Source organism: Cotesia typhae, unplaced genomic scaffold, assembly GCF_013202065.1.
Source record: "Cotesia typhae breed Kobodo isofemale line unplaced genomic scaffold, CoteBio_Ctyphae contig_122, whole genome shotgun sequence".
Lineage (NCBI taxonomy): Eukaryota > Metazoa > Arthropoda > Insecta > Hymenoptera > Braconidae > Cotesia > Cotesia typhae.
In genome coordinates this window covers 427657-453691 of record NW_027423714.1, presented here as the reverse complement: position 1 = coordinate 453691, position 26035 = coordinate 427657, and the positions used below count along the sequence as shown (strand labels likewise).

The 26035-nt window shown below is 32.8% G+C and overlaps 1 protein-coding gene across 2 annotated transcripts in view; it reads right to left on the bottom strand.

Moving 5' to 3' along the window:
- Sema2a (Semaphorin 2a) overlaps positions 1-26035 on the bottom strand; it is a 122601-nt gene that overhangs the window by 31732 nt on the left and 64834 nt on the right. For both annotated transcript variants that reach the window (XM_074251437.1, XM_074251430.1), the window contains exons 3-4: positions 10923-11010; positions 1016-1067 (exon numbers count right to left, since the gene is read on the bottom strand). In XM_074251437.1, coding sequence (XP_074107538.1) covers positions 1016-1067; positions 10923-11010 — 140 coding nt within the window. The remainder of the gene's footprint in view (positions 1-1015; positions 1068-10922; positions 11011-26035) is intronic.

Below are 26035 nucleotides of genomic sequence, written 5' to 3'. Positions count from 1 at the left end.
ATCAACATCATTGTATTAATAAATTTATTCCGAGGCCAGTGCCTTCATGGGTAAGTATTTTAAAGAACTGAGTAACACAAAGTTTTAAAAGAGTTAAAAAGCAATTTTACGTCTGCGGTGACCGAGCAGGTTGGTGGAATGGTCACCCAAGCTAGAGACACCCTCTCGTCTCTACCCCGGAACTAAAGCAATTTTGATTCAATCTCTTCGATCGAAAGTCCTAGTGGACAAACATAGAAGTGGAAAGGTAATAAAAAATAACAAGAACTTATGTAGGTAATAAGAAAATGAAAATTATTATTTATGCCGAGCATAAAGAGACAAATGAATCTGATAATTTTTCGGTTTCTATTATTCACATTACCGTCAAAATATATAATATGTGACCGAAAGTAATTCATTGGTAAGATAAAATATAATATTTAGGGACAGCTAGATTTGTGTTGGACGAAAATCATAACAGTTGAGTGTCTTTTTCAATGATTGGCAGCGGGTTGTAGATTCGGTAGAAAAGGGTGGTGAGCGTGTCAACAATAGATCGCTTAGCGGCACAGACGTGTCAGCTGTCAAGGCATCGAAGGGCGTTCTCAGATGATTGACAGTTTTATAGAGAAAGCTCTTTTCGCTCATTTGTTCCCGGATTTGCGATCACGGATCTTGTCAATGCATGACAACGACAATCGTGGCTCACTTTACTGTTTTTAGATTTTCCGAGATTTCTGCTCTAGTATCATCAAATTATGCCGGAGTAGGGTAGAATGTTTTGTTATTTGAGGTAAAGCGTCAACAAAAACAATAATTGGCTATTTTTAACACGTAACACACTCACTCAATGTCACCCGAATAAACTTAAGTGTGGCATTATGTCCTCAAGATCTGGTGATAGATATCGGCTCATTTTCTATGTGGTTTTATCACTAAAAAGCTGAAGATATAGATAGGACGAAAACGTAAAAGCATAAAGCCGTAAAAAAATAGTTATCTTATGTTTGATGTTACTACATGCGATACTTACTTCACAGTTGGAGTGGCTGATGTTGCTTAGATTGAGCTTGAAGACTTTATCCCTAGAAGCAGAAAAATATAAGAACATGGTGAGAAATTTTATTAAAGCTCGAGCACTGGATTAGATGATATAGAACTGGAATAGCAAGTGGATAAGAGGTTGATATTCCATTTTATGGCTCAGATCATTCACTGTATTTTTATCTACCATATATTTTGTTTTATTTCATCTCAGTTTTGTATGACTTCTGGTTCGCTCTAAACCGATTGCTTACGGTAATCAACGATAAATGTTAAAGTTGTAGAAGTTCTATAAGCTTAAAAACTAGCCTCTGGGTAACTGTTAAAGTACTGAATACGCAAGAAGAATAAAGTGATAGATAATCGAAATTCACTTGCTGCAGCATGCTTCCAGTACTTTTCTTGTGTAAATAAAATATCTCCAGATGCTACATCTGATCTACTTTTCAATAATTGGATAAAATTACTTTTTAAATGATGCATGATTATGGATATTTCAAATTCTAAATCATAGAGGGTATTTAAAACCCTAATTGCAGATTATTTTTGTACCACAGGAGTTTTACAAATCATTGCTTACTGCGTCTTGGTTTTTTTAGTAATCAGATTATAGTTAAGCCCAATATTGCATCTCAGTGTGAGTTGCGTAGCGTTGAATCTTTATAAATCCAATTTGCAAGCACAACTACGTATTAGAAGTAATTTATAACATCTGGCTGCCATTTTTTCTAACTCTAATGCGTTAGTACAATTTTGGCCCGTATTATACAATTATTTACTTGGGTGTAAAGGAAAAATGTACTTTAATTGTGTTCCATGTTTATTTATTGGTAATTGGTACTAATTATATATCCAACTTGCTTGAAAAAATTCAAACATTACCGGATGTGAAAAATTCTTGTTAGACTTTTAATGCAAAAATTCAGTAAACAAGATCTCGAAAATATGAAAAATGATCATGATATAACTATATATACAAACATATGAGAGAATTATTTCATGGGTAGCTAGTGTAACTAATTTTTATTGTGAATATTGTTCAGATATTTACAATCTGTTTAGCATACAGTTGTGATTTTAAATTATTGAGTTGTTTTCATGGATTTTAATGGCAATATAATAATCCAATTAACCTTTTATCGGGTCCCAAACAATAAAGTCCGTTAAGGGACTATAGGTTAGACAGAAACAAATACAGTGATAAATTTAAACAACGTCCATTACATTTAATTGATATTGATTATAGACATTGATGTTTCAAAAATAAACATTTTGGTAAATGACCTATTTGTTCTGGTATTTTGACGAAATGTCAATACTTTCATAGATGAAATATAAATGTCCCTTATTGCAACAATATACATTTGGAATATTACTGAGTTTTTTTTTATAATTTTTATTGTAAATATTTAACATGTTTGAAGATAAGCAAAATTATGAATAGAAATTTTAGCTTAAAGATTCTAAAGAGAATATACGATTTCTGATTATTTAGCAAAGAAATAATAATTTATTTGAAAGCACGCATCGTTCACTGAGCCAAAAAGTTAAATCCACCGAATATACAATTACAGAAACAAAATTTATCTTTATATATGTATATATAAATATAATTTACCCAGTTTTGATTAGAAAGTGTTACGGTACATTAACTTTAACGGCGTATAACTTTATTCCAATAGCCATTCGTCATCGACTTTCAATAAAAACCCAGTGAGATGTGAGATGCGAAAGAGGAAGAAAAAGAATCGGTTAAAATGACGCGTAGAAAGAGGCAGTACTGCCACCTATAGAATCTACGGAACGACCACAGTACTAGCATTACTCTATTCATCGACAGTACGACGCTGTGAAAAAGTAAATACCTAGCCGTTAGAAAAACAAATCCGACTCTTCGAATTCACCAAAACTTTTCACTATACTTTTCAACTCGAGGAAACTTTTACGGTGTACGTGCTAGGAGTATTTGAACGAACGAGCCAACAGAGAAAACCGATAAAGGATGAAAGTAAAAATAAAATCAAATAAAATGGAAAAAGAAAAAAAAAAGGAAAGTAAGCAGTAAGAACGCGAGAACCAAAGCACGGAACCAATTTTACGGACAAAAAGTTGGTCGAATCAGCCGCGGGGTGGAGCATCGATTTCAATTTGGGTAGAAGGTAAAGATTGAGAGGCAAAATAGGGGAAGGTAAAACGAGAGAAAGAAATAACGTTAGGTGTCGGAATCGCTCACAAGAATTCCTCAATCCTATACTTCTTTGCTGTACTACCCGACCAACTCTGCTTCTGGAATTATAAATAATTACTTGGGTAAAAAAAATAAGGAAAAAAAGTTTATCACGAAAAAACCTTGGGGTTATGTATAATTTATCACCACGTTCTTAGTCATGAATTACAAGTTCTTATATTTCACCGTTGAACACGTGGTACTTTTTCGATTTCAGAAATATTTTCAAGTGAATTACTTTTTTCGCACCGAAAAAGCTTCAACCACTTTACTTGTATAGAAGAAAGTCGAACATAGACACCGCACACTAAAATTTCAATTGAAAATAAATTCAATGTAGAACTTTTTTAAAGAATTCATAATGCGCTCCAGGCAGTTGTCGAAATAATTATGTTGCCGTAGAAAAATATGGAGATTGTTAGAAAATAAGAAAAAATAATACACACCAACATCACACCCGACACATTTTATTTCTTTTCTATTTTATTTACACTCTAATTTTTTTTATGATCACCAGTCGCAATTATTTTTTAAGAAAAGTAAAATTTTTCTTTTATAAATCTAGGACAAATTTTCAATTCTAGTTGATATTGTTCAATATGAAGTTTTATTTGTGTCAGTTGTATTTTATTAAACATGTGAAATTCTAAAGTTTGAGTTAAATGAATCAATTAATTGAAAATGTTAATTTTAATCGCGATTTTAAGTTACGTTGACAATTATCAAGCTGGGTATTTTCGTCAATTTGTCGTTACCACGAAACGTCTCCAAAAACTAAAATAAATCCAGTAAGTCGCAAGAAAAATGACAGATGTGTGAGATTCTAGAGAAAAATAGTCACTGCTGCAGCTCATCTTTCCATGAAATTTGCATCAACTCACTAGACAAAAATGTCGAGGAATGATTTTTCACCTTACTAAGATGCTTTTACAGTGTCGCAGTTGAATTTTATTTGCTTTTATCATCTCATTTTTCCAAAACTCATTTGAATAAATAAATAAAACTCGTTTTTTGGTTTGCAAAATTCTACATTTTTTTGTACGTAAAAAAAAAAATCGCCATTCTTTCCCAATAAAAAGAAATTTTGTTTGTTTTCAAGAATTTTATATATAAAGTAACACAACAATTTTTTTTTCTTAATGTTCAAGTTTTATTTTTCAATTCACGAGTTAATTTAAATAACTCAAAAATTTGAATAAATCAAAAAGAGAGTGAAATATTGGAGAGAATAATTATTTCTCAGTGTGATTAGGTCTAAAAAAAATTCCAGGAAAAATAGAAAAGGGGCTTTATGAAATTCAAATAATTTCATCGATAATTGAGGAAGGGATATGGTGGAGAGAATACTTCAATTAGCGTATTGTTAATCGTTAGCGAACAGCCGCGGGCAGGACGCAGTCTCGAATACTCATTATCAAAAGCATCACATTTCTAATTAACGAGAAGAACAGAATATAGGGTCCCCAGCAGCACACTATCCTAGAATATTGATTTAACGGTGTGGTTGGTGTACACCATGGAGCCTCATCAATGAGATTCGAATAAGTGATGGTAAAAGTAAACACAACGAGAAAGAAATCGTCTGTCCTGCTTCTTCCGATCGCAAAATTACTTAGCTCTTCTTCAGTCAAGCAGTTCTGCGGGACAATTATTTACATTTAGCCTCCGCAAAATTGAAAATATATAAGAGTAAGTGAATTTGAGCAATGAAAAAAGGTTGATTTATCTGAAATAAAAAAGCGAGATAACCATAAACGTTTGAAATCATTGGAAGAAACGTCCGTTCAGTTCGGACCACACTACTGTACCATCGATGGTCTTATCGGAATTTGATAGCCGGAGGGTAATAGATACTGTGGAGAAACTAAACTCCCACGTGGAACCTCGCCAGAAACAGCAAACGCTAAAACTAAAATGCTCATCTCTTTGGCCAAAGGAAAATGTAATTTATCATTATTCCAATCCTGTTGCTTTTTATAGCTTTTTTGGTGTTTCTACCAAAGTTTTATCTTCAAACTTGTGAAATTCAAAGAAACTTTTTTTCTTTGTCCTTACCAAAGCTCTTTTTATATTTTTATATTATTGGGAAATTGTAACATCGCAAGCTGAAGAAATGAATATGTTTTAATAGATGTCTTTTTAAATTAGTGTGACTTTTTAAATAAAAAACAATTTTCGGAATTCAAAAAAAATGATTCAACTATTGTAATTAGAGGGAGATTCGTCAATCAACCGAAACATCAAAGGTAATATTTTCTCGTTTTTAATAGTGACTGTTTCAATTGACGCTAGTCTCCCAACATTTAAATCATTATATGACAACTGAAACCTTTACCTTTGTCTGCAGTATGAGCATAACCAGAAAGGGTTTATTAAAAGGATGTTGATCATTTTATATAATACTATCAGTACTTTTATTCGTTGCAACAATTTTGAGATCAATTTTTAAATAAAAAAGAAAATTATAAGCTTGGATTTTTCTTTTAAATTAATTTCTAAAATCGAGCACTGATTGAAAAAATAAAAAATGTTATAATTATTTACAAAAATTTTGAGAATTAAATAATTTTCTTTATAATTTGGAACATTTTCAATTTTCTAGGTTATAAAAAGATAATTCCTAACAATCAAGCTGAATTTTTTATTTGAATCGGAATTCTAAAAAATTTCAAATCAATACTTTATGGGTTTTTTTTTGTTTGTAAAATGTGAATGTTATAATATTATTATTTCAAAATCGTTTTGTAAAAATAAAATTTTCGATGTTAAATTAATTAATGTAGTGTCTATAATAATACTTAGAATATTACTTCCCTGATTAGAATAAAGTATTTAAAACGATTAAAAACGGTTAAAAAAGTATTGAAAAAATTTTAATTTGTGTATTTATAATAATTATCATTTAATATTTTAATCAGAGTTATTTGCTCTGAAAAATATCATATTTTATCAGAATGTATCTTTCTGCACTCCTTTGTGATATTACGAGTTTAATATTTCAATGATTCATGCATAATAACCAATAATAATGTTTAATTAGTCATTATTTTCCAAAAGTTATTATTGAACATTTGATACGAAATTTAAAATAACGATGTAAAACAGAAAATTTGATATTTTTATTATTTAATGATAATAAATATTCATTAATAATTAGTGAATCATCTGTAAAATGTGATTTATTAAACGTTAATGAATGTTTTTTAACTGTTATTGAACATTTGCTTCGATTTTTAAATAAAAGATGAGAATAGAAATTCTACTTCAACACTTTTTGCAACTCTATAACTTTAACAGATAATATAATTTTATTAGGTCGATTAATAATCCTCTAATTAAAAAATTAAATGAATTTGTTGTGAATTACAGACTTTTTTTTGAGCCGTAAAAATTGATTATTTATTTACGAAATATTTTTACTCAAATTGTCCCGTAAAAAAAAAAATGTTATTAAATGTTTTTAAATTTATTTTTCATTCTAAAAATATTTATTAAAAATTCATTAGTATTCAATAAATGAATAAATTATTTTCAAATAAATAAATTTACTGCTAGTTGATAAATTTGTAAATTAGTGCGTTATTTAGAATCTATTGAATTACAACTAAACTGATAAAATTAGTTTCTATTTATAATTAAAATTACCAACCCAGTAAGATTCTGATCACGATTAAACTGACCTTCATTTAATTTTACTCTTTTTAAACTTTTCTTTGTAAGAAACTTCTTGGTAACTCCCTGCCTGAAGGGAACTAATGCGCCTTTTCGAAACTTTTAATCGACCTGGACTATCCGCCGAGGAAAGCGTAATCGGAGTTCGGCTCTTCGATGAGGCTGAAGAGATAGGTAGAAATGAGAGTGCACAGGAGGTTGTTTCACTACTTTTCTCGTTTTCTTTTGTCTGGCTTCGACTGGTCTCGAGTATCTACCACGTCATCAAATTTTCTTCGCCCCATACCCTTTTCCTCTGGTCTATTATTAACACTATGTAGCATTTTGTTGGCATTTACCGAATTAAGAAGGGAGAACCTAAGCACAAAGCCGAGATGACGGGGAACGCGATCACCCAAATGGACGGTTACATACAAAGGGGGGCTGGGTTGAATCAAGAAATAATACTCCATCCTCAAGTAATGATCTAACGACAGAGAAAGAAAATTTCAATAAACTACACTTTCTAAGAGTCTGGTATAAATACTAATAAAACCCCTGTATAACACTAGCCACCGATTTGTACTTTTTCAATTCTCAACCCCAGTAGCGATACCCCCTTCCATTGTATCCCCTGGGCTTCAATAATATCTAGTAGAGAACATACACCCTGAAAGAAGACGATGAAAGATCAGGGTCCTCGAATTATTCATATGATTCGCTTTCAATGTCGTACATGTTTACTACGAAATTTTGGTTGAAAACAATATTTTTCTCAAATCCCCTTCGACTTTACTGGATAAACCCATAGAAAAATGTTCTGATATGGATACACGTAAGCTATTTATGGATACAAAAAGATAATTTATTACAATTGTTGATTAATTTGTTCCAAAAATTAACATTTCAAATTCCATTTGTTACAAAAATTGGTTTAGTATTTAATTAATCTAAAAGCTAACGTCAGAAAATTTTTCGAGAAAAATAAAACAAAATTATTTATGCTTAAGAACTTAATTCACTTGTAAAAAAAAGAATCAGAAATTTTATTTCCTTCATCAGAGGTTTCCAATACTACCTTTGGTCAAAAAATTATAGATTGGAAGTATATCTGAGGATTTATTTGATTTTCAGAGAATTTTTTAACAGGAGCTTTGTTTGGGCATTTCCATTTAATTTTCAAAATTTGGCCGGAAGTATCCAAACAAAGCTTCTGTAAAAAATTCTCTGAAAATTAAATAAATCCTTTTACGCTGAAAATATGTCAGGAAATGACCAACCCAACTCCTGTCAAAATTTCAATTCTAAGATGTCCATCACGGAAGTTACATTTTGACACACCCTAATCAGGATATCAGATCATAACACTTAATACATGGTGAAAATTACATCAGAAAATTTGCTTACGGATATTTAATGAATCTGATATAAAACGATATTGAGGAAAAAAATTCAAGTAACAAATAATGATAAAGTTCAATGAGACTTAACTAATTTGTCATTGGAATTCTCAATTGGTAATCTCCTTCGGGATATTCTCCAAATGGTGAATAATGTGAATAAACTAACAAGAAAGACTTAACGATAGTGGTACGGATAAAACCGATGAGACTCAAGAAAAAGTAATTCCCAAAAGTTTGTTATTCACAAGCGTGTGAGCGCCAACAGTCATGGCGGAAAGACACGTGATTTATTGATAAAGTTTGGCTGGTTAATTTGACGAACGACGGTACAGAGAATTCGATTCAGCTAATGGTTAATACTTTTTGTTTGTCTGACCCGGTCGTTACAAGGTACAGTATAGTATAGTATATTATACTGATAGTGTAGTCAAAAAAACGTGTACAGGATGTTCGACGATATGAGCCACAGGGAAGACATGAATATCCTCATACTCGAGTTCGTAATGGCTGTGGAAGCCATTTTTCTCATCACTTTTTGCTGCAGAACAGCGAAAACTTCGTAGAATGGTTTTGGTATAAGAGGGATCTCTTTTTAATTGTATATAAAATCTACTTTTTTGAGAAAATATAATATAATCTCTTAGTTTCATTAATTAAACTTGTACTATAATTTGATAGTGATGAATAGTCATTGAAGACGTAACTTTTACTGCGTATTCCTCGCCGAAGAAATTAAAAAACTTTGCGATTAAGTAAAATGTATTTCGTTATATTCAAGAAAGTTTATTGGACTTTTAACACCTTACGAATAAATTGTTAATTATTCTGAATTTCGAGTGATTACCACTAATTTGATATTCAAAAATCTATTTTTCATCAGATATTGGATACCTAAAGTTTTCAGCTCTGGCTTTGAGGGAGCTAGAGCTAGCTCGGCCATTTTGAAGATAATGTCAATCTGAATGTTTTATAACTTTTAAACGACTTGGCTGGGTTAGATGGTTGATGGACCAATCCGGTGAGCTTGTTGGTCATAAAAACAAGTTCTCATTTCGGATCAATCGACTGAATAGACATTGAGTTTCTTAGAAAATTAATTACAAAATACAGTCTTTTTTTAGGATCTTTGAAATTACTTGATTAACGTATTAAAGTATTTAAATCTGACTAGATCCAGGGCTTATGAGGGTTTCTTTTGAGTTTATGAAAGGAACGCTATATACTTAAATGTGAGGGAAGAAGTAAGAAATGCACTAATAGAAAAATTTATCAACTGTTTATAAATTCATTTAAGGCAGAATAATTAATGTATTCATTAGATATTAATAAATGTTTTTTAACTTTTGATAAATATTTTTTTTGACTACACGGCGAAAAAAAAATAGGGATTTTCCCTATTTTTGCGTGGGAAAAATTCATTTATGACGTGAAAAAAAATTTTTTTTTCAATTGAAAAAAATAGAAATCGAAAAAACACCATTTTGAAATTTTCAGGATATTTGTAGAAAATGTCAAAGTTTCATATAAAAAAAAGAAAAAAAAAATTAAAAATGTTTATCATCGAGAAATTCGGAGTTTTTTTGGAAAATCTAAAAAATAACGATGAAGATAGGTTTAAATAATTTTTTTCTATTTTTTCCCAAAAAGAAATGGCTCGAATGAGAAAATTGTTATGTAAATTTGTAATTGTTAAATCAAGTTACATCAATTGGAGTGATAAATGAATTTTTCCTATGTCACATGGATATTTCTATCAGGTTAATAAAGAAAAAATTCCGATGTTAACATTGGAAAAATAGGAAAAATCTCTATGTTCTTTTCGCCGAGTAATGAATAATTTATGAACTATTAATAAATGTATATTAGATAATTTAATAAAAAAAAATCAATTATCAAAGATTAATAAGAGCTTCTTAATAATTAAATATCAGAAAATTTTTCCATCAATGTATTGACGACAAATCATACGGAAATGAAACTTAGAAAATCTTTGACATTTATTAATATCGTGTGAACGATCACGAGTTCAATAAAGAATGTTACACATGTTTGAACGTGTACTTGGCGTGAGATACTACCAGGTCTTCAGGTCAATATGATTCTTTCTCAAGATCAATAATCATATATTCGAGATTTATATTAATCCGTTGTACGCGATGTTCATTGAAATGAAAAACAAATATATGAAACTAAAATACAGTAAAAATTTACTTCACGAAAAAAATGAACTACTCCAGTGTCGTAAATACTTTTAACAAAAAATTTCGTTGAAAATAAAAATTCAAATATATGACGCGAAGAGAGAAAACTAAAACAATAAAAAAACCGATGAACATTTATACATTTAATATATTCTATGAATTACTAAAACTTGTAAAAGTTATAAAAAAGTTATAGCTATTGGTTTCCATCATATTTAGTCCTGGAGATAAAATTTTTACTGCTAAAATGCTTTTAAAAGTAGTGGAGATTTTAAAATATCAATATGATCGTAACATACTACGGTCATTGTTACTTTCACTTATACTCTAATCTAGATTGTAGAATATTTCGCATCTTCTGAGTGAATAAAACTTTTAATAGTCAAACAAATAGAGATATACATTAATACTTACATAGCTCCCACGTAAAGAGTATCTCTTATACTATCGAGATAAAGCGTTCTGTAGTAGAGCATTCCACAGCTGAATTCTCGGACATGTTCTGCAACAGACAAGCGGAAATAAATAAATACAAGTCTCCTGGGTTAACTTCAAAAACTAGATTATTTAAAATTACAAAAAAGTTAGTATGTTGTTCTGAAATTTATTTTTTATTGTACATAATTGTACTTAAAAAAATTAGAAAAACGGTTGACCCTATAGGCCACCACTGTAACTTCCCGCTAATTCTATCCTTAAGCGCTGAAAATTGCACTTATTACGTTTTTGAGCTCTTCAAACTCAGAAGTTTGGTAAAAGTAAACTTTTGAATGAATGAACCAATTTTTACGCGGTTGGCGGCAATCGACGTGGTTTTTTGATGTTAAGAGCTGATTAGTTTTTGGAATCGATCGGTAAAGCAGTTTAAAAGTTATTCTAAAAAAAATCCTCATTTAAAAAAAAATTTTTTTCCCGATTTTTTAAAATTCTAAATTTTCTTAGCGGGAAGTTAAAAAAAAAAAAAAAAGTAATAAGCTCATGCTTAAGATTCAAGGAGCGCAATTTGTGTCTCTTAGCATAGCACTTTTTACCGACAAATCTTGAATTCACGGTTACCAGACCTTGGTGTATCTCATAAACTGCGATGCATGAAATTCACTGGGAAAAAACATTTACGCAAAAGTTCAATGCCGCAGGTATATACCAAATCGTCGAGAGTCCCAACGGAAAAAAGCTATACGACATATAATATGAACATATATAGAGTCAGAGAGTTTACATAGCGCAATGTACTACAACGCGGCAAGCCCTCCAGCTCGCGACACTGATCTGCTTAACATATGAAAGAAAGTCACCCCTTATAAATATACTCATTCCACTTCGTGCTAAGAGAGCGCGAACAATGCTATATATTATGCGATATCAGAAGGGCCCGACGCCAAGTGAAAGGGGTCTATAATACAAAACTAACCGTATACACCTCCCCCGCCTTGTATAACTCCCCATTTTAGAGCACAACCAACCCTCTTTATCATATTTTTCTTTGTAATATCTTTTGGTCTTTCTCATCTTCTCTTTATCTCGTTGCCACTTGTGAACTTCCTTTGGCTCTCGTCTTCCATATTGTACTCCTTAGGGTTAACATGTCTGCAAGTGAAGTCTTTTGACGGCAACAACTCTATTAATGTAAATTTGAATAACGTAACTGGTAGAAAGCATTAATAAAATTATGGTTAGTTAAACCGTTCTTGATGTAATTAGACATTTTCTTTGGTTTTCAAATTGAATTGACTTTTGTTTAAAGATTTATTTTTTTTTTTTTTTTAAGAGTGATTGTTAGAGAGATATTGAAAACCTATTTACCGATTTATTCTTGAAATTTGGTACGTGTCTACAAAAGATAAGGAAGGTTTGGAATTTTCCGAGGAAAGTAGGAGCTACATTGGAATTCACTTGGATGAATGGCATATGGTAAAAAGATAAAAAAAAGAGAAAGGGAGCAGTGAATTTTGTAAGATAAAACGATAAGTATTTCGCAGATTGAATCGTAATCTTCGTGGTATCTTGTTACCTGTTTTTGTCGAACAATTTTTACTGAAAATATCCAAAGTCTCATCGGTTAAAAAAAATTTATTAAGGGACACTTTAATGTATAAGTTCAAAGCTTTTATTTTAGAAATTGATATGTAATTCTCATAGGATCATTTATATGGTGATGATCATTATTAGCATCATGATTCTCAACACCATATTACGAATTTACAGAAATTCAAAATCTGCATCTCCATCACCATAATCATGATTATAATTCTCATCAATATTATTATGAATAAGTGTACAATTGTATAAGTATACTGTAAAAAAAAATACATATTCTTGAGAATATTTTGACATCTTTATCAATTATTATGTCTGTCACTCGTAAGTCATAGAATATAAATAAGTAAATCATTGGTAGCGTAAAAAATTTTTAATCGTAAGGGTGCACAACAACAGTAAAAAAATATTTTGGGCTTGCATTTTTTAATCTAATCCTTTATTTTCCAAAGGAAATAGCGAAGCTTTTTTCGCTTACAGAAACTTATAATTGAAAATTATAAGTCAATATACATTACTGATACACCTCGGGCTATGTTTGCTTTGTTAATAAAAATTGTAAATCAACTCCACATTTATTTTTTTTTTGGTAAAAATAATTTTTCCATTTTACTGTGACAAGACCAAGGGTACATATTAAAAGATTAAAGGATTAAAATAATAATAACGCTGGAAATTGGATACGGCCTTGGTTGGGCCCTTATAATCTTTTCGGACAATATGCCAACGTGAACTGGAATGAAGCCAGCCGAGTGTGTGGAGATATAAACTTCAAAAGAGTGCATGGGAGAAGTTCAGAAGAAACAGTGATAGTGAGAGAAAAAGAAAGAGCGAGAAAGGAAATAAAAAATATCGTAGAACTTAATCTGGGATCGCGAGAGGGGAAAAATGAATTTATTCAATCGGTGCCATAGAGTCAGCGAGCGGATTGTAAAAATACTACGCATTTCAAACCGAGAACTCTAGTGTATACAAGCACGTGATAGAGTAACTCTATCTTTCGTCTTTTTTCACAGGCTTCACCTCTAATTCCGACTTTTATCGAACAGCAAAAAATAAATAAAAAAAAACAATATTTGGATAACGATTCATTCGATAAGCCTATTCTCGAAAGCACATATACGATACGTTGAGATTCAATCACAATGTATTTCACGAATTATCTGCGCGTCAAACATCCTGACGATAGGGAGGAAAATGTAGATAGGAGGGTGCGCCATTTTTTTTTTATCTTACAGTATATCGTGACACATCAACGGATTTATATCTTGGGATCATAACTGCTTCACCAAACAAACTGACAGACAGGGTATTTTTAAACGTTAAATATCGAATAATATGATGATATTAAAAAATCACTGATGATCATGATGATGATGACCGTTATCACCATTTTTCATTGTAAAAATGATGATAAAGCGTGATTATAGTTATGATCATTTTTTATTGATTTGATACTTCATTATTTATACGATACCGATGATGATCATATCAATGGTTGTGATGATAACATTCAAACGTTTTTTTTATTCGTTTATAAAAATAATAAATCTTAATTTGGAGAATCTAAAATTAACATCAATAGTGCTTCCTTCGGAAGGCTTAAAAAAGGAAGTTACTAAGCAGACGTGGATGACGTTGAAGTTCTCATTGGACGATGATTCAAGGCGCGATTTAAAGCATTGAACCACAAAAGCTTTTAGACATTCAGTATTAGATCGCATTGAAGCGTCACAAATGTGGAACTAAAGCAGAAAAGTTCAAGATAGTTCGGTATGATTGAGCAGCACAAGAAGTATAAAACATTGAAGGGAAGAAAATAGAAAACAAAAACACTCAGTGGTGTTCTAGGGTAGCATATAGCCGTCGAAGTGGAGTATATAACCTCGAGTAACTGTTCTGTATCACTTTTGAGTCGTGCTGTGGATAAAATAGCCGTGGGAAAAAACCAGTGTGCAAGAAGATAGATACCATTTATCCGACTAGGTCCAATGGTCGCGTATAGTTTCACGTGCGGTGTCGGTCTCTCACCAAGTACAGAGTCAAGGGTGAACTGCTTCAAAAACTCCTACGTACAAAACAATCTCACTTGCTCTGAATGGTTTTCCTCTATTCACCACCCCTAGCAAATGTTCTTCAACGAACACATTTCAAACTCCCAATTGGTCACTGATCCTCATCGAACATGACAATACACTTCCGTAAAATCCGATCTCTTAGTAAACTTGTCAATTGTACTCCTGGTCCTATATTCACATGTTAAGTACTCTGTTTTTTATCAAATAGTTAACTACGATCGATGCATCGCAGTTTAAAACAAAGTCCGATGGTAATTATTCTCTAGAAGCTTAAAAATCCTCAGAAATACAGTGATAAATTTTTGTGAAAATAAAACCAGTAAGAAATCAATTGTGCTTCGGGAAAAAAAGTTTAGCGCTTTCAGGAAATAGTCAATTGAAACGTATTATGCTGCTCAAGTAAAAAGGGGAAGCATGCAAATCTACGGAGATGGTAAGCTCGATAAAAGTCTTAAGAGCAGTCTGCAAAGGCAAAGTAGATGGTACAGATTAGAGACTGGCGAGAAAAAATATCGTTGGCTCTTTTCTTTTATTTTTCTATTTACCTTTTACTTTTTCTTTAGGTCTACGGTGTGCTTATAAATTTATAAGATAAAGTTTTAACGATTGTTTTGTACATCTTTGAATATAGTTTTCCTTGTAAATTGAATAGTTTGAATATTGGTATAGAAATATAAAATGAAAGTTTACTTTTTATACATTATAAGTTCGGAAAAGTAAATAATGCTGCATCTATATTGACACATATGTCCGCTAACATTAATCTACATATTATATATATTTTTTTTGTAGAAGTTATGTCAGTATTTTAGTTCCAATCTATCTGTTCGAGACAATTTTATTTAATACTCGCAGTAGAACTCAAACGCACTTTTTTCAAAAATTCTTAGTTATGATACTAACTATACTTCCTGGTAAATAGTTGGTATTCGCAAAGAAGTAGTTTTCTTTGTCTGTGATGACCAACTTGAGGTTAACGCGATAACTTCACATTTTTCTCAACTGATAAACCTTTTAAGAGCAAGCATTGTCGTAAACAAAAATTTTATACTTTTACGTAATTTTTGCTATGAAAAAAGATACAATAGCATGAATATAGAAAAAACCACAATGGAGATTTATAATTGAATTATAAAAATACAACGGAAGTAAAATATGTTACATAAGTTAATAAAAATAGTAATATTATATATCACCAGCGACAGAATGCATACGAAGCATTCGGGAGTAAAGTATAAGATAAATAAAATAAAAAGAAAATATAATAAAAAAAAAAAAATGGAAAAAATTATAGGATGGAAGCTCACCGTTAAGTGGACTATAGAAAGTACGAATAATGCCTGAAATAAATTGCGTTATCTTTTCGTTCCATGCGTATGGCTTGCAAGCGTCACTACCACCACTGGCCAATTACTCACGCGTCTGCACACGAAAGCCAGCTAATACTCTTTCTTTCTCTCCATATGTATGTATAGTACATAGCATGTATTCACAAAAGACCATTACATGTGACACTTCAAAGTATGGACTACATGTTTCCTCACTAGACCGCTGGATTTTCCCGCATTTTCAAAAGACAGATAATCGCAGAAGTACTTGGTGTTCTTTTTCTTTGTAGCTGGGAGTTGTTCAATTTAATGAGTTTGTTGATCTTCCACATTGAAATTGCACGTAAAAGTGAGTACAGTTATTGAAAATTTTATGTTTTAAATTGAATTGAATAAATATCATCAATGCCATTAATCAGTAAAGAAATGGAGGATGTATTTGGTAATCACATACCCACGCTTCCGAACTGCAACCCTTTTTCCTTTCAGCAGAATGTCGAGTGTGGGAGAAGTTTAGTAGGTCTTGTTGAAAAAAAAGTAGGGATGAGAGAGCGTCGATAGTCGAGGGACAATACACTCCATCCTGGTGCACATACAGGCGGTGAAAGTAATTGCCAACGTAATCACACACGTTGCACAAACTGACCCCGCACATCACCCAACAGCACTGGAATACATGAGGGTGTGGACATATCCCAGTAGGGAATGTTTTAGATCAGATAACTGGTACATACCGTGAGCCAGGGAGGGAATGTAACATTCATGTATGAGTAGGGGTAGATGTGTAGGTAGTAGTGGGCAGTAGTCAGGCTCGATCTGTTGAACCCTTTTACGTTCCACCCGTTTACACCCTTCCGCCGATTGTAGGATTGTACCGTCACATCGAGACCAAATCTCTGTGTTAGTGCACCGCAGCAGTACAGTGGACGACAAACTCCTAGAAGCATCGTTGAACTGGAATATATTTGCGCTTGATATAACTCTATCTCTCTCAAACTCCAAAGAGATAACCCCTAAATGCTACTAAATCAAATACAATTACCTTTCCACAATATAGTTTGCCTTTCTGCCGCGTTCATCTGTCATTTCCCTACCCTCTTATGTACCGGGTAGATTCACCATGAAGATTATTTTAACGCAACCCATACACTCGTCCCGTTCGCTTGATTGAATGGAATGTTATTGTTCAATTTTTTTATCCTCGTGCTGTAAATTCTTATAATAGTGACAGACATTATACTAAAGCTAAAAGTGTAGAGAGATGTGAATCTATGGTTGAGTATAAAAGTTGATGAGGGTGAGTATGTATTGAAATATGTGGATGCTTTCGCAGCTACCGATATTATCATCAGATGTTACTTTAAGAAATAATATAAAGCTTATTTCACTTAAGCGAAAAAATTTCACTATCCTGCAATATTCTACAATATTGCATTTATTACTGTTAGTTCACAGATCCTTTCTGCGACACATGAGCAAATAAATAGATAGACTAATACAGCTATATATTATATATATATATATATATATATATATATATATATATATATATATATATATATATATGCACGAATGCATTTACATCATTATATCAAACTAACTTCTGCAGTACAATCACCTACATAAGCTTTCATGTTCAATTATTACATATTACGTATGAGCTTAACGTGCATGTTAATTAGGAACTCTTTACCGTTAAATTATTGAACGTATGTTAAGCTACTTACACAATAATCCGTCAACTAAATTTTGAAAAACCACGTGATCCAATGAAACGATTATTGAAATTGTGTTTGAGTTTATTATTATGCTAATAGTATTGTTGGAGATACTGATTTTTAAAAATGTTTTAGAAAGGTTTGACGCTAAATGTTTGATAAATTCGACCTCTGTTGTTGCATGACGTAGTTTTTCTGCCGTGGACTTGAAGGAAGAACTCTCTCAAATAGAATCATATACTTTGTCATGTGTTGTTTGATAATTACAGTCTTTCACATGGTGATTAGGAGTCTCGAAAACTAAATCTATGATGATGGACAACTGTTAGATAAACAAAGATCAATTGCAAAAGATTTCAGCGTTATGAAAAATGATTTATTGTATTTTTTACAATCTATCTAAAAAATACATAGCGGTAATTCAGAATGACTATTTTACATTCTTACACGAGATCGTTATGTCGGTAGATGGCGTGCATTAAGAGTGACGATTGTGCTTGGTGGAATTGGAGAGCGATAAAATAAAGAGGAATAAAAGAGAGCAAAAGACTATCTAGTCACAGTGAACTATTCCCGGTGGATGGAAAATCGTTGTCGAAATGGTAGTAGCACACTCAAGAGCCCATGAAGTCCACAGGAAACAGAATCATTTTCTTGTAGAATAGAATGTATATTGTGTAATTTAAAATAAAATGGAAAATGTTTAACACGAAAAAAATGCCATAAGCCGATTATATTGAGGATTTAACCGATTCGTTAATGATTATGATGATCCTTGTATTAGATAGTTCGGACAGATTTCAATTCATGCCTTAAAGCTGACAGATATGATACTGCAATGGATATAATATTACCGAGCAATAGATACTAGTATGGAGTAAAGGTTACTCTAGAATTTTTCCCGCCGGCGATGAACGTGATTGACAGTCTGTACGGTACGAACAATCGACTAATGAAACATCAATATGCATGCACAATACCAATGCCAGGGCAGTCGTTATTACACCAGCTTTCTATTTATATCGGATGCACTAGTTGAGGTCTCTACGCGACTCGGTACCAGTCATCACAGAATGAGACAGAATGAGAGCGGATGGTTTGTGGTGAGCAATGTCTAGCTACATCATGGTCTATGTTACTAGATAAATTGCTACGGGCTGGAAATAAGCAGGGACAGGGAATTACAGCGAATGATATGTGTGAACACTACATTTGGTAAGTTCATCAATATCACTGAAATGACCCGATTTCAATCCTTAACACGCTTGAGGTTCATATCATACTTTTGACATCAAAAAAGCTGCTTCAGCTGCTAAGATGACTTTAAAGTGATCATATAAATAATGGACCAATTTCTCATTGATATTTCTGGATTATGAAAAACGTGAATAAAATAGTATTTTGTTAAGTGTTTTATCGAAAGTAATAACTTTTACTTGATTCTCCGATTTAGTTTTTGTATAAATTTGTTTCCTCTTTTTGGCAGCGATACTACTCTGGCATCCTTAACAGAAATTCTCCGATACCGAATGGCCTCTTCTGCACGTCGGCTTTGTTGGAGAGTAGTCGCATCCGAAATTATTATCATCATTATCATATATATTGGGACGCAGCCGTGCGAATTGCGCACAGCGCTAACGCATTTGATTTAGCGCTAATAAATAACCATTATTGTACGCGAACAGTAGCCACGCTATTTCTATACTTCAGTCCCTGAGGGAAAAGAAAATAGAATCGGCGACGTTTCCATTATAATAACCGATTGGGGGAAAGGTATTAAACTATCTCATCCTCTTCTGTGATACTCTGTACTCTGTACATTCTTTCTCGCTCACTCATTTGCTCTTGCCAGTTGCTCTATCAAATAGATAGAGTTGATTGCGTTCCTATAATAATCTGGTAGGAATGCATCGAAGAGAGCGGAAAGTCTCGAATTCATAGTCTGAATTATTGTTTTAGCATTTCCGATACCGGAAATTCCATTTTACATATTTGAATATTGGCTGCAACTGAACTTTGTTGAAGTAACGAGCTCATTAGAATGTGAATTTTTCTCCTTGTTACAGTTAGTTAGATTTTGTATTATGTAATAATAATTTTCAAGTTTCATAATTAAAAGCATTTTCAAAAGATTTTAACAGCTATTTATTGACATTAAATGTCACCGTCTAAGGCAAAGTTTGCAATAAAAAGGAAATTCAGTTGGCTCTTCAAGCGTAAAAAGCTCTGTTGAATGTAACCTTGATATCATAATGTACGAAATTTATTAAAATAACTATATTTTCAAATTGCTAATTACAATAATTTTCTGTTTCCTTTACTTCCGAATTTCCATGGGAAAACTTTATGAATTTTTCATAATTTCATAGTATTGAAACGTCTAAACTGCTCATTTTACAAAAGTTAGAAACTCAGTAAAACTTGAATCTTACAAAGCACTACTGAAAGTACAGTTCAGCGTCGGGGCTCGTTAGCAATTGGGATGAGGTTGCTGTAAGTATTGAATAGGGAAAACTATAAAATAAATCCAGCCAAGCCCAGCTGTTGTTTCATAACACCGCTCTGTGCTGCTAAGATAAATACCTTGCTCAGTGATTGTATGTAAAATCTATTTACTCTTCGAAGCAATTCAAGACATTGATACTGGTAAGCCGGTTGACTGACTACCAATAAATAATATATTGAACTCATCGAACTTACTAATGATCTAGAGATGATCAGAAGAAATGGATCAGGTGACTAGAGGTGTGAAAAAATTAAAGTTCAATTATTGTTGAATGTCAGCTGATCAAAATGTGATTCCAGAGAAATAGCTTGTCTTGAAAACAAGGTAGCTGAGTAAGGTGTAACGTGATCGATACGCCAAGTGAACTTTGTCAGATTTGACAAACTGATTGCACCTCAGGGGCACTATCGTAACTCTGATGCCAGTACATTGTTATTCTACGGTCGTCCTATGTCCGCAGGTCTTTGTTAGTAGGTATAGAGTTACTCGACGATAGGTCAAGCTTGTCAAAACCACGAGTAGAGGAAAACACGCTATATAGTACAAGATTAGCTATCTACAGCACAGTTGTAATCATGACAGGGTGCGATGTTAGCAAACCCATCTAGGAACATAAAGCATCCACGTCTCGGGTCACTGTTATTATTATAAAGAACAGGAGAAACCATGAGAAACCACCAGACCAACTAGTGTGCAATATCATCGGCATCTGTCTCAATTCTCTCCTCCTGCCGAGCGATTGCGGTCAATGTTTCGGATAGAAATCGATCATTCCATTAGTCAGTGAAAGGACTTTCAGATAATTTAGATTCTTATCTCGCCATTGAACTCCAACAGTAATGATTTGATCCCTTTGGCTTACGTAAAGTAATTTTCATTGATAGTTTTATACCGGGATGATCAAAGCAAACTTTGCTCCAACAATATTTTGGGGTTGTACATTGATTATCTTTAAACGTAAATATTTGTCGTTAGTTTGCTTGCAAACTAAGTTAGCTTGTCATATTATTCGTAGAAAAATATCATCTATATTTTACAGAAAATGAAACTATTGGGGTTGGAGTATCATCGTGACCCAAAGGTGTTATCAAAAAGTCATACATCGGTAGATTGAGAGAGTGATCGGCATTTAGTTGAGAGGCTGATTTCTTGAGGGTGGACTGACCCTTGGGTCAGTATGAGGGACATTTCTGTCAGCTGAAAACAAAAGTCGAGCTTCGGTGGCGAGTGATTCATTTGATGTTCGGATGTGGGGTGTTTCTTTTTGTTCGTCGATAATTCGCCAATTTTCATCCTTTATTGTAACTGAATTGTGAATTATAACTCTAACACAAACATTAATTTAGTAGCATTGGTAACACTAAAGAGTGTATCGACGTATACTGTATCTATTTTGACGAAACGAAAAATAGAGCTTTTGTCTCATACTTTGGAATAAATTGTTGAGGCGCATCTGAAAAGAGCGATATGATATCCATGAACTCAGCGATGCTTGAAAAACATTTCAAAGGAGTTCAGATACAGATACTGCCTGCAGCTGGGTTATGAGTGCTTCGTAGATTATTGAGGCAGAAGAATCGCGAGAATGATCACGAGCGTTTAGTGTTTTCGTCGATAATTCGATCCAGTTATTTTGATAAGAGAAGTGTATTTAATGAATACAATTCTTTTAAAATAATCGATTGAATTCTATTGTATTTCGCTTATTATTTTCTTCATATTCTTGCTTTTATTATTTATATAGACACAATCAGTCATTTTTCTATGCCACTTCGGTGAAACAGAACACCAGAAAATCTTATTCGTTCGTAGTTTATCGATATATATTTCATCATTTTCCTTTTATTTATTTTTTTTTATGAAGTAAAAGCTTCTGCTCTGCGTTACATTAATATAAATTCTCAGTGCCAGTGACTTAGATAAACGTCGCTGAAGAGCAATGAAAAAAAGCATCAGTATTTGTGGGAAAAGATAAAAGGAAAACATCGCGTTGAAGGATTGGGAAGAAAAGGATCCTTGTTTAGGGAGTAAAGAAAAACGGCTATCCACATGGTTGGGAATCTATAGAAACATTACAAGTCTTTTGACCTCGAACGTTGACTCGTCGTTTCAAACGAGCATGCTGTACACCGATTTGCCTCCTCAATAATTTATGTTGCTAAGACCCAAATGTAACTTACACGCATGCTCTTTTTGACCCTCGTAGATTTATACATACCCGAATAATCGAATAAAAGGCAAGTAAAAAATATATATTGCTGGGCGGATAGAAATAAAAATCCACTGGTTGCTTCCTATTTTCTTTTACAGACTTATGATACTCCAAATACTGGTTCCAACTAGTTATTTTCCAGAATTTTTTTTTGCTGAGTGATTTTTAGATATAAACTAACAATTTACTTTTTTTAGGTCTTCAACAGTTAATATTTTTTTTATTTCTTCACAAATATAAGGAAATTCTATGCCACGGCAAAAAATATTAATTCTGTCCATTGAGTTCATTTATTAATGCCATCCAATTTGATACAATGATTCAGATAAAGTTAAGCCGTTCTATTCCCTTTTAAAATCCATTATTTTCTAATGTATTTACGATCTGGCGAATGAAAAGAGGATGGATGCTCATAACAGAATAAGCAGAAGACATAAATCGTAGGCAGAGTGACAAGCAAAAGTAATGTATCATCCATAGGAGAAACTCATCGTTTCTGCTAAAACGGAAGAGATGGTTTTGAAAGATTAGATGAATAACATCTTCACAACTGCTGACGTAAGATAGAGTAAATCTTTATGTATTCCTTTTGTCATTTTTGGAGGCAGACAATATTATTTAACCAGGCTAAAGTGATTGAAGATGTACTCTAATAAAATATAAATACATTTTGTTTTATGAAATATGCTAAGAATCAATAAGCCTCTCGAAATTTAATTCTGAAGAATTTAATATCATTTCTCTTCGTAAGATTTCACTCAGCAACATCGTTTGCTATAAAAAGCCTCTTCGAATTATTTCATCATTTTTTTCTTTAATAAAAAAATATATATAAGCTTTTGTGCCGAATTTTTCACTGAAAAGTCGAATTTACTCTAAAGATAAATTTTTCTGACTATCTCTTTATCAATTTAAAAAATTTCACTTACTTCAGTCAAAGAGTTTAATGTTGAACAAACTGAAGATTTTACGCATGGAAAACTATCGTTTAATAGTGTAACCTTTTGTTTTTAGTGTGATTTAATCACGACAATCTATATGTAAAATGAAATTTTATACTTATACTTCACTGGTGCAATCGGTAACCTACAAACAAATATTTGTTAAAAAGTTTTTTTAATAGAGATGTGAACAGAATATTCTTTTGTTGCATTTGTTTGAGTATACGATCATGTTCGCATATTCTATAATTTAATCAACTTTTCCGTGGGTTTTTACGCTGAGTAAAAAGTTTCTTTTATCTCTATGCTATTGTAAAAAGATCAAGTTTATGAGTGTACATAACTGTGAGTATGAGTATCAGTATGTTTTTTGTGAGACATTTTCATTTTATGAGTTTTTCGCCGAACTCAATGCATCACGGGTATTAGAATTCCAAAAGCTCCTTTGACCCTAACGAAAGGCATGAAAAGAAGAAATAACTTGAGGAAAGAAAAAATCTAAGCTTTGTTTATGGTAACAAGGAATCGGAGTAAGTGCTTGTTTATTCAGACCAGTTCAACGCAATAGTCGTAACCAAGTATCATGCGAGATTGCTATAGTTTTAGTTTTTCTTAGCAAAACTCGTCAAGTGTTATGATCCTCAAAATTTCACAAATGATACCATTAGAACAGTCTCTTGGGTTGAGGAAAATCCAAAAAACTTTTCTCTTATCATCATATGTAATTACCCCTCACCTCGGGCAACTTCTCTTTAAACATCCAACTCATGCTTAATGATTTTTTGATTAAAATAATTTAATATTTAAGTTGCATCCATTCATAGTACAATTATAAATTTATACTAATTCAGGAAATATGCGAAAAAGTATAATATGATAAGTCATGAAACGGTTTCGTGTGGATATTGCATGTCTCTAGTTTAGCGCTAAGCCTGTGCATATATACTTGATGTGAAAGGATAATACTCAGAAATAGGTAGTATGTACGCGTGTCTGCAAAGGAAGCCGAGTGTGCAAGCACAAGTAAAATAAATAGTAATCCAACCCCTTATTAAATTCAAATTAGTTAGGGCCACCTTTAACAACCGATGCTGTCGGTCGAGAGCATATGCCGTAGCACGTAACCCTCTCGCTCTTCTCACCACCGGCATCAACCGTAATCCATCATCTTTATGACGTTTTAACACTGCACGTTAAAGATCCTGGTTGACATACTCAACGATCAGATAATCACATAAAAGTCACACCTTTGATACGTATAGACTGATTTTCTTCTGTTTACAATGATTTAAACTTGATACCGTTAACGCTCAGGCTTTTATCATCAATATGCACTGATATTGTTTGTTTATTGCCACATCACCAATACATTGGGCATTCGGGGCTTGTATTGGTCACGAAATCTCCCATCTTTGACTTATGGTGAACTTACGAAAAGTGTGAATGACACAGAAAGCAAACACAGAGATTGAACTTGAGCAGCCTAAAAAACGTTGATTGTTTACCGCAGTACTCTTGAACGGTTGGCACCCTCTGTGTGACATCCCTTTCCGTCTTCCGATACTTTTGGATTGTATCGATAAATACCAGAGGCGCAAACACTCAACTGGCACGAGTCCCACTGGGCTTTCATCCTTGTTCTTGTTATTTCTTTTTTTCTTTTTCCTCAGTAACATTTATTTTTTTCTCGCATCGCAAAAGAAGGATATAAACTTTTTAAATAAATCAGAACGACACACTAATTCTCCTGGATAGAAAAGGCTATTTTACAAAAAACTTGTCTCGATTTTCCATACTTTTTTAGTTTCATTGTTCTAGAGCTATTCTCTTGAACGCACATAAATGGAGAGCAAAAGCATATCCCGTCTACGTTCCCTTGAGTATGAGCAAAAGGGAGGATTTACGGATGCTTCTGGATCCTCCTCCTCCTCCCATCTTTATTCCAGGACGGACAGGTCGAGAGGGTAGGCATCGGACCGTGGTAACTGGCAGCTCTAGAGGGAGCCGTTAAACCCAGTCCCGGGCCGTTCAGCTCGCGCTAGCGCGTATTCTCCTTCTAATATATATATATATATATATATATATACACAAACATATATATGTACGATTATACTATACCATCGGTTTCTACTTCATCCCTTTAGCTGGTCTTATTCTTTTTCCCTTCTTCACTCCTCTGTATCAATGTGATCATCTCAACATCCCTTATTTTTTCTCGAGGATCGCCAAATAGAACCGAAAATGGGATAATGGAAGTTTGCTCAGGAGATACATGCTTTCTGTTTTATATTTTTATTTTATTTTAACAGAAATACTTTTTAATCGGCAACCAGACAATAAATAAAAGATTTTCACCGTGCTGAAGCTTAATCTGAACTGTGCAGAGAACAACAATGAATATCAGTAAATCTCGGCGTTAACTTTCTCGAGTTAATGTATATATATTTCCATGATAATTTAATAGCTAAGAAATAAAAATGTTCTTGAAGTTATCGAAAGGAGAGAGAGAGAGAGAGAGAGAGAGAGAGAGAGAGAGAGAGAGAGAGACGAAGAGTTTAGTTGCTGAAGCCTCATTATCCCGAAAGCGAGAAAGTGAGAAAGAGTAAGAGAGAGAGAGAGAGAGTGAGGAAGGATGAGTATAAGGGAAAGTCCGTCGCTTAGAAACGCCGGAAACTTTGGTTGGTCCTGAGTGGTAAAGCTAGAGCGT